General features: G+C 37.5%; 1 protein-coding gene across 1 annotated transcript; it reads right to left on the minus strand.

The window, feature by feature from the left end:
- Positions 1-6,417: 6,417 nt before the first annotated feature.
- Positions 6,418-9,710, minus strand: LOC149267475 (uncharacterized). The gene is made up of 2 exons (XM_089433218.1): positions 9,342-9,710; positions 6,418-7,837 (listed from the first exon to the last, which is right to left on the minus strand). The coding sequence occupies exon 2, from the start codon at positions 7,748-7,750 to the stop codon at positions 6,809-6,811; it is 942 nt and encodes a 313-aa protein (XP_089289344.1). The 5' UTR covers positions 7,751-7,837; positions 9,342-9,710; the 3' UTR covers positions 6,418-6,808.
- Between the last annotated feature and the right edge of the window lie 873 nt (positions 9,711-10,583).

Here is a 10,583-nt window from a genome sequence, read left to right on the forward strand (position 1 = left end):
AGCAAATTTCTATGCCAACATAGCGACAAAAGGTGAAACAAGTGAGATCATTATTAACAACAAAGCATTACTATCAATCCAACCCTTAATGATAAGGGGCATTTACTTGCCTAACAAGTGGCGGGCATTCAAACTCATGACAACAGGTTGATGACACACCCATTTTATAATTGATTTGATATGGCATGCTCCAATCTTCACCATATGCAGCTCTCACGTATTTCACAAGGTTACTTTACAATTGATTTGATATGACACTCCAATCTTCACCATATGCGGCTCTCATGTATTTCACAAGGTCATGGTGGGATCTCTCCCCCAAGAATATACAATAGGTTTGACGATCATCTTCGCATAATGAGGAGGGGTATGAGTTGGCAAGGATGTTTTGAGATAGCAAGGCTTCATCCTAATTTCAAATTTGATGGAGCCCCTACAAATAATTTAGTTCTCCTAGCTCTAGGTTATCTCTTTATTCATTATTCTGACCACCTTGCAATTGACATTGTCCCTTTTGGCACTATGTGGGGTTTCCTCCCTACAATTGATTTCATTGCAAACCGCGAACTCTTGCAAATGCACTCGATTTTGTGCCACCACGAGGAAATTAATGAGGACAAGGAGGACACAATTCAACAAGTACATGTTAGAAATACAACCCTAGAAGCATAGCTAGAGACCTTAATGGACATTCTCATCCAGTAGAGACATGTTATACAGTGAGTTCAAGAGGATTGTTGGATGCTCCATTGCCAAATTGACAAGTTGACAAGTCTCCAATCGCCGGACTAAAATGAGGAATTCCACTCCATCTACATAATTTTTAATGAGAATTTTAGCTCCATCAATAATCCAACTCAGAAAATGCGACAGAGGAGCTCTGCGGCTAGGGTTTTACTCGACAACAGTTTCGAACCCGCGACCATGGTGAAGATCTGCTGCATCTAGACAGGCTACGTGGGAGGGCCGACAAAGACCATGAATGAGCACAAAACCTCGGGGATCGAAGCAGTGGTGGCGGTAATGCCTGCCTGGAATAGGGACTACTCGCTAATATTCAAATCAGGACTAGAGGAGGGTCAAAGCAAGCATCTCTTCCACAGCCCCGCCATAGAACACGATGCGGAACCGAAGAGAGTGCTCATCCCCGGAGAGAGGGCCCGGATCTATGGGCTTGGAGTCAACAAGGCAGCCAATCTGTTCTACAAGGAATCGGCCGCCCGGACAATATCAAACCCTGAATTTTGGGCAGAAGAGGCTGCCTTCGAGGATCTGGAGAAGACCGACAGGGGCCTAATAGGCAGACGGGGGATCGCAAAGGGCCAGAAAGCCGTCATGGCGCCAAAGAACAACAAGGATGATCACTCTGGGGAAAGCAGCGGCCACAACGCAGGGAACACAGAGCTCACTCTGCGGAATGGAGAATCTGCAGATCCTTGGACAAGATATCCTCAATCGGCAACAAAGTCTGGATCTCCGGTAAGTACCCTCAGTTTCCAAATATTTGTCAAAACCCCTGCCAGAAAAACACATTTACTTTGGGTAAATCGGACCGATTCAGTGAAGCAACTGAAGAATCTTATCCTGCAACAAGTGGGATATCCCACCAAAGCACAAAATTTGATACATGAGGGCAGAGTACTCCAAGACACCAAGTTCCTCAGGGATTATAAAATCGCATCTCTGTCAACAATAATTCTCAATCTGAGAATAAGAGGTGGCATGGCAGATAACAGCAGAAATCCTTATAGGGGAGAAGGAAGTGGGAAAGGCACAGCAAAAACAATAGAAACACATCAGGGGAAAAAAACTGGAGGTTTATCCTTCAAAAACATTCTTTAAGGGAAAAATACAGCCGAAGCAACACCAAATCAAAATGGAAGCAAGGCCATATATCGTGGAACAGTTGAATTATACCCCAGAATTAAGCATAGATGTACCAAAAACAGATGAGCACTGCACTATATATGAAAGACAAGCAATAATATGTAGATTCAACTGTTTTTGGCCCAAACCTGTTGATCTATTTCACTAGATTTTCACAAATTGGACTACACAATGTGAAATACATCTATGTTCAAAGGGGTTCTTCATCGTGAAATTTCCTACAACAGAGGCTAGAGACTTTTTAATACAGGAACGACCTTGGTTCTGGGGGTCCACAGGACTCTTCATCACACCATGGTTCCCAGAATTTGATGCAAATACAATGGTAGGAACGACCTTGGTTCTGGGGGTCCACAAGACTCTTCATCACACCATGGTTCCCAGAATTTGATGCAAATACAATGGTTGTCTCTAGGATGCTAGTTTGGATTCGTTTGCATAATCTCCCAATACACCTCTGGAACCAACAAGTACTTGCAGGAATCGGTAATACTATCGGGCATTATATCAAAATGGACACCCAAAGACTGGAGGAAAGAATCTACACATTTGCACGAATATGTGTGGAAGTAGACCTCAACAGAGGCCTGCCAGATCAAATTCAACTGAAACATAGACAGAGGTGCTGGACACAGGTTTTAGATTATGAAAATACAGCATTCAGATGCAGAATCTGCCGACAAACAGGACACCTACAAAACATGTGCCCAACAGCCAAAAAAGACAGTCGTAGGAAGAAGAAAATAGGAAAACAAGCCAAGGGATGGCAATTTCCCCCACCACTCTCGGATGACGAGGAGGAAGAAGATGTGGAACATGTCACCCCCAATGCGACCAATCAGATGAACAAAGAACCAGAAGTTGAAGACATCACTCCACAAGAACCTATGGACTCGTAGTCGGTAAAGATACCAGAAACAATGGATATCAGCGGATCCAAACGGCAACACATATCAGACACATCAGATTCTGAAAAAGAAAACCCCCAACCTGTGGCTAACACAACACTAGCACTTGTAGCTCCAACAGAGACTCAGGGGGGGTGGAGAAAGGTTGAGAAGAAAAAAGGGTGAAAAGCCTGACTTTTCTCCCCATCTGTACATTATTTACTTGTTTCTTTTCATGATCTTTGATCAGCAGCAATACTGTTGATGCAATGTGCCATAGCATCTGCAACATGTCATTTTGTTTTAATTAATAAAATTATGATTTTTCCTTGGAAAAAAAATAATCCAACTCACAAATTTGAATTTAGCCAATTCCATAAATCGTCAAAAACAACTAAATAATTCTCGGTTATTCAAAAAACACTATCACATATCTATATCCAAGCTCCACCCCTCAAGACTCTAAATTAAGTTATATTTTCCACATAGTCCACTTGGCCTTATACCAATAGTAGAGTATTATCACATGTTCCGAAGCCTCAACACAAGCAAATTTCTATGCTAACATAGCGACAAAAGGTGAAACAGGTGAGATCATTATTAACAACAAAGCATTACTATCAATCCAACCCTTAATGGTAAGGTGAGATCATTATTAACAACAAAGCATTACTATCAATCCAACCCTTAATGGTAAGGGGCATTTACTTGCCTAACAAGTGGCGGGCATTCAAACTCATGACAACAGGTTGATGACACACCCATTTTATAATTGATTTGATATGGCACGCTCCAATCTTCACCATATGCAGCTCTCACATATTTCACAAGGTCATGGTGGGATCTCTCCCCCAAGAATATACAATAGGTCTGACGATCATCTTTGCACAATGAGGAGGGATACGAGTTGGCAAGGATGTTTTGATGGAGCCCCTACAAATAATGTAGTTCTCCTAGCTCTAGGTTATCTCTTTATTCATTATTTTGACCACCCTGTAATTGACATTGGCCCTTTTGGCACTGTGTGGGGTTTCCTCCCTACAATCAATTCCATTGCAAACCGCGAACTCTTGCAAATGCACTCGATTTTGTGCCACCACGAGGAGATTATTGAGGACAAGCAGGACACAATTCAACAAGTACATGTTATAAATACAGCCCTAGAAGCATAGCTGGAGACTTTAATGGACATTCTCATCGAGTAGAGACATGCTATACAGTGAGTTCAAGAGGATTGTTGGATGCTCCATTGCCAAATTGACAAGTTGACAAGGCGACTTGTCTCCAATCAAATCGCCGGACTAAAATGAGGAATTCCACTCCACCTACATAATTTTTAATGAGAATTTCAGCTCCATCAATAATCCAACTCGCAAATTTGAATGATCAAGCTCTCGAGATGGATTAGGCAACAGTTGAGATGGCTGGCACCCCTCAACAACAAGGTTAATTTTGACGTACTGTAAAGTTTTCCTAATTCTTAACATTTACAATTGAATCTACTATGTAAGGCTTTATTGTGTAAAGCTGAATATCTATATTCTAGTATTGGATAGTCAGAATTCAAAGCCCTCTGCTTATTCCTCTGCTTTGAATTCAAAGGACATCCTCAAAAGGTGCTCCTCCATTTTGTAACTTGGCTGCATGCAGGCCACATATTTCACTCAACATAAATCTCCCAGTTTCAGTTTTAAAAAAAAACATCTATGCATACCCAACCTCCTAAGATCTAACCAAGTAACCTGGACAATTCCTCTTATTTCATTACAAGCAATCATTCTTCATAATACTCAAGGTTTTGATCTCCAGTTTAATAATATATGCTGTACATGATGAAAGACCAGACAAATCACATCACCTACTGCAAATGAAACAAGGACAAAGTAGAGGTGGTTATGATACTACGACAGGAGAGTAGCTACAGAGGCTAAACCCTTTTATTATAGTTTATTATACCCATTTTTGAATTAGTGGAAAAAGGTAAGTATATAAGCTTATGGGGAAGGCCATGAGGTATTAAGATAGCATGCATATTTAATCTTAACTTCTTGCATTAAGATAGCATGCATATTTAATCCTAATTTTTTTGTGATTTGGGGGTTCATTCATTCATTAATCTCATTCATCTTTGGTGTTCTTACCTCTTGTAGAGAAGGATTTTATTGCTGAAAGGATTATTGTGGTTGGGTATTAATACTTGGTATTAGACCAGCATGAGAAGGTGCATGACTGTATATATGCATTGGTGTCACTGATGAAATTATCCATGGCTAAGAGTTTCTGGAGCTTTTAGCATTGAGATTTTCTGACCAATAACACTAAGGCCTGAAAAAAATGGAATATCCTGAGGGGCTACATTGTAAAGAACGGATTCATTTCCTTGGGTTGTGCAGACTGAAGAAGAAAGAGGGTTGGAAGTTGAGATTGCTATTGAACTCGTTGAATAACCTTGGCAACTATCACCGTTGTGTATGCACTAACTGTCTGTGAATGATAGGGTTGACCCAGGCATCCATCCTTATGGAATCATAGCTTTAGCTTGAGGCTGGCTAATTGTAGAGAGTGATTGTGCAGCAAAGCCTTTGATTAGGTGGAACAGATGACATTTGTAGTCAATTGGTGAATCTTTCATTAAAAAAAGTGCTTTTTGTGTTCTTTGTATTTAATTCCGCGGTGTTATTTAAATGATTGTAATTATTTTAATGTTGTGTATGCTTATGAGCATTTGCATTGCACATATTTAGTGTTGCTTAGGAAATTACATGAAGTTGTGTTTGTCATGCGTACTAGCGTAGTATCTCGCATTTCTTTATTTTGTCAAATTACACCAAAGAAATTGAATTTTCAAGGGTGCTCAGGCATGGGGTACGTCACATAGAACCAAGTTGGTTATCAATAAATACACACATCTAAATGTTCAACATTGAAGCATTCTCACTGTTGTATAGTGAACAAATTGTGTTTGAATTCGAGAAATTTCAAAAAAAAGAGCACAGGACTGAAGCTTGTCTGTGTCAAAGATAAATAATCTGTCAACACAAATGATTTTCTTTCTTGGCATAACTTAAAAGCAACATTTTTTCAAGTTATGAAACTATAATAACACAAGAAAACGATTATCCCAGCTAACTACTGTGTTATAAGTTTTAAACACAGCATATAGGACAACGTCATTTGATGTTAGGCACCCGTAATCTGTCAATAGCGGGAAAGGAATTGTACATAACCATTGTTGAACCTACCCACTAAGAAGTTTCAAGCATAGCTGAGTTAAAAAGAACATAACTATGGAAAAATGCTTGAAGTTTGAACTAAGTTGCATCATCTAGAAATTCAATAACAATGATCAACATTCGATGAATAGCTATATAGCCAAATATTCATGGTTCTGAGCACTTCTTCAACGTGGTTTTTGTTTCATCACATTTGAAAACACATTATTCAAAATTACAATACTTATCTACAGAAAGACCCTGCATATATGAGATATAAGCAATTAAGGTAAACAAATATCTAATTAAAGATCACTCCACATTCCAGCAACACCCATCAACAACATTACCAAAGCGCCATGAGTACAAGTTATTACAACTAGTCTTTCTAAATAATTCTAGGAATAAAGCAATATGTTTAATCGGACCAATGAAACTTAAGCTTCAATTTGAATATTCAAAATAATCATGCTAACATTTGTACAACCAAACTGCCAAAATCTTTTAGTTCAGTTGAAGAGTTATCTCAGCATCTGAACATTCAATAAACGTCAATAAAATGCTCTCTATTAACTGATGGATCAGGTGAAACAAAATCCTTCAACATATCATATCAATTTAAAAGGTTGTAACATAAGAAAATTTCTCCCACCCAATTCCATGTTCTTATGTAACAAAAGATAGTACAATTGCCATTTATATCCTACCAAAAATCCTCCCTCTAATAATGTACATACTGTGGTTGAGCGAATGTGATTCAATCCAACAAGAAGTAACAGGTGAAGACGTTGAAACAAAGTCAATTTCTGTAATGAAATTCATTTACCTGATAGTAACAAACTTATTTGTACCATGCTTTGCCCAGTAACTCTTCAAATCAATTGGGTAATTTAGATTAAAACCTTCAGCCCCAAGCCTCTCCAACAATTTCCTGAATGCACCTCCACTCATTTTCCTTCCAGCCACACGGGCACCTCGCCTATTGGGATTCATCGGGAGGGGATACATAGATATACTAGTCGTGCAACAAGCTGACTGCCAACCACCATTCCCCCACCTGTAACATTGTTGAGCCACTCTAGTGCAAGTGCAAACAGGAATAGGCATAGTTGAAATATCAAAAACAATTCCATTAATCACAACATCTAGATTTTTTTGTTCTTTCATGACAATAGTGACTTCCCCATTTAAGCCTTCCTCAGTTGTGACACTAGGTTTTCTCTGTTTTTTTTGCCTCAGACTTCTAGGTTCAGAACCGTCAGATTTTCTCTTAGAAGGGCTTTCTTTTTCACCATCTTTTTTCTTCGATGTACGCTTAGTCGTTTTCTGAGCTTCTTCAAATGGTAGAGTCTCTAAGACAGGAGCAGGAAAAGCTACATTAATAGGTCGCATGGTTTGGTATTCCCCGACAGAAAATGTAGGATTTTCTGCAAGCACTTGTAAAATATTTGCATTGGATAGGGTTCCAGTGCAAAGGCTTCTCTGGCCATTCCAGCCACCATCCCTAGCATAGTTGAGAGCAGCTGCTGCTGCATCACGCTCCAAGATTGCAGTGTTTCGGTCTGCATAAGCCACATCCCTTTGAAAGATGGCAGTTTCCTTTTCAGCAAATGCAGCTTTCTTTTCAGAAAATGCAGTATTCCTTTCGAGGATAGCTGCATCACGCTCTGCAAGTACAGACATAAATTTCAATCCTGGATGGTCCTTTACAGATTGCTCAAGAGTATCCCAATGCCGTATGTCCAATCTAACTTCATCATCCATGTAGACAAGGCTTTCAAGTCCCCCCTTAGTTTGGAGGCTTAATTTGTCAACTTACTCCCGAAGGTTTCATAAACTCAAGACGTACTCCTGATAAATTAAAAACAAAATAATGCAAAAGTAATTATCATCGGAGTACTAAATACATAATTTACCACTCCAAGTCAACTATTGTCTAGAGGTCCACCAAAAGCCAGAAAGAATCCAGCATAAAATAACAGAGGCAGGCCATTGGAAAAAGAAAAACCAAACCAATACTATGAAGTTTACATCATATGTTACAGCATGAATAAATTAATTATTTATTTCCAGTTTTTAGACTGACCAACATCTTTGAGTTAAGACAATATCTTACTGTCGGATAAACTACGCTCACCATGTATTTAATTTATTTATTGACAGTCTTTTTATACCGAACTGTTGACAAAATTTTCACAAGAATGATTTGAAATAATTTTTGACAAATAAACTATATCTGGCCATCCTTGAAGCGTTTTTTGAGGTATTTTATTAGGAAACAATTTACCTGTACTTTAGTTTTTTGTGGAAACATTATATAATCAGGTAACATTGATTTAATGAAAAGAGACCCTTCAGGACATTATATTTACTCTGTAGCAGATGAAGTTGGCGGGAAACAGGACCTTCAGGACATTATATTTACTGTGTAGCAAATGAAGTTGGCGGGAAAAAGGCCCTTCAGTACATTATATTTACTGTGTAGCAGATAAAGTTGAAACCTAAACAATTATATTATTATAATTTAAATGAAAAATTACGCCAATTGTAATGTCTTATAGTTTGTTGATCAATTGTTCACCATTCTAGGGCAGCATGACGCAAAAGGGAAGTACTAAGCCAATTTGCAATGCTAGAATTTGTGATTAATTTTTGACCCTTAGAGCAGTCTGAGGCCAGATGTAAGTATTAGGCCAACACATTGTGATGCTTCTGGAGTTTAAAAATATTCATTTAAAATACTAAATAATTTGGGATTAAAAAATTACAAAATATAAAGAAAATCAATAGAGTCAATATATATATATATATTCACTACCAAGCTGCTCAATAGATATACATATTCTACCACCAAGCTGAATTTTTTTCTAAAAGTTGCTAAATCTCACCCACCCACCGGTTTAAAAAAAACACTGCCTGGAAATATACCCCAATATCAAATTACTGCATAAAATAACCCAAAACCCCGATATACACTTCCTGAGGTAGCCATTAAATTTGAATTCAATGGTCAAACATTTTTTTTCAGAAAGAAAAAAACGGCCAGACGCCCAGATTTTCAATATGTATTTATGCCCTAACCTCCAAATCTACCTAAGCTGCTTACTATAAGCCAGGCCTAATGAAGTTGCTCAGATATTTAGCCGAGTCTCTGCTAAAAATGGTGAACATACTGGAGGAGCCAAAAGAAGTGGGAGAAAAGGGGATGGAGAAAGATGCAAAAAGGGAAGGAAAGCGGAAGTATATATATTATGTATATATACACACCATGCAAACTACAAAAAAATATATCCATACACTGAACGATATTGAAAAATATAGACAGAAGACAAATAGATAGATCCAAAACACTTACTCTGTAAAATAAGAGATATTGGCGAATGATCTCTCTACTCGGTACTTCTAGTACCAATTTTTTTCGGTGCTGTTGTCCGCTGCGAAGCTGTGTAATTGCATAAGCAGTGGTGGTGCCAATATATATATTTATATTAGGCGGATTTGAAAGGCGTCTCAACCCAAATTTTTAATTCAGTAGCGGTGGTCAGTGGAGTAATTAAAGCTAAGGGGACGGGCGAGAACCGAGATGCTCTTCCGCTCACAAAACAAAGCCACGTGTCCGCTCTCCTCCGCCGTCCCCGTCCTCTCTGGTTTCAAAAGCCGTGGCTTGCATATATGATAGTAATCCAGGACACTGACCCAAAAAAGACAGTGAGGGTTTTATCAAAATATTATTTTTTTGGTTTTAACTAGGTTGAGCCGAGGCTGTTTATTGGTTAGTATATTTTTATACGCAAAGTTTTTGTTTAACTGAAAAAAAGAATTTACAAAAACTAACATTGATTCTAATATAGTAATGGGTCTTATATATATTTTTATAATATTATATATGATATTTTAATTTATTAAAATTATGGTGATAAGGAATATATATTTTAAAATATTAATATAATAACTATTTATTTAAAATAATTGCAAATATATAAATGTCATATAATTTTTTCAACTATATATAATATGTTGCTTTCCATCCTTATTAATTATTATAATTTAATAGATATTTTAAATATTATTGTACTTTTAATTCATTAAAATTATGATAATTTAAAAATATATAATCTTAGATTTGCATAGTGTAAATAAATTTAAAAAATCATTAATAATATCATAAAAAATATAAATATATCAAATATTCATATAAATAATTATGAATATTTAAATGTGATATATATTTTTAGATTATTTATAATAAGTTATGGTAAATATATATATGAATATATCAAATATTTATTTAAATAATTATAAATATATAAATGTGATATCGTTTTTTAGATTATTTATAATAAGTTATTTAATAAGATTTGTTTCTTATACAATTTTATTTTTTTTCGCGACCTGGAGTAATGGTGCAGCCCATAAAGACCTAGTCTTATGCCTGCGCTTCAGCGCCTTTGTTCTATGCCCTAGGTCCCCCTGCCCTGCAGCCCCACGGCCCTAGGCCCTCTGCCTTGCTGCGTTTGTCCCTGAGCTCATTCGTTGAGACCCTGCGCTTCTGTGTGGCTCGTTTGCTACTGGGAGGCGCTGGTAAGCTAGGTTTCGC

This window comes from Pinus tabuliformis, chromosome 6 (assembly GCF_031772625.1).
Source record: "Pinus tabuliformis cultivar Carrire ecotype Pingquan chromosome 6, CPIR1, whole genome shotgun sequence".
NCBI classification, from domain to species: Eukaryota; Viridiplantae; Streptophyta; class Pinopsida; order Pinales; family Pinaceae; genus Pinus; species Pinus tabuliformis.

Excerpts from the sequence above, each read along its gene's own strand:
- LOC149267475 (XM_089433218.1), bottom strand. The coding sequence starts at position 7,750 with ATGGATGATGAAGTTAGATTGGACATACGGCATTGGGATACTCTTGAG.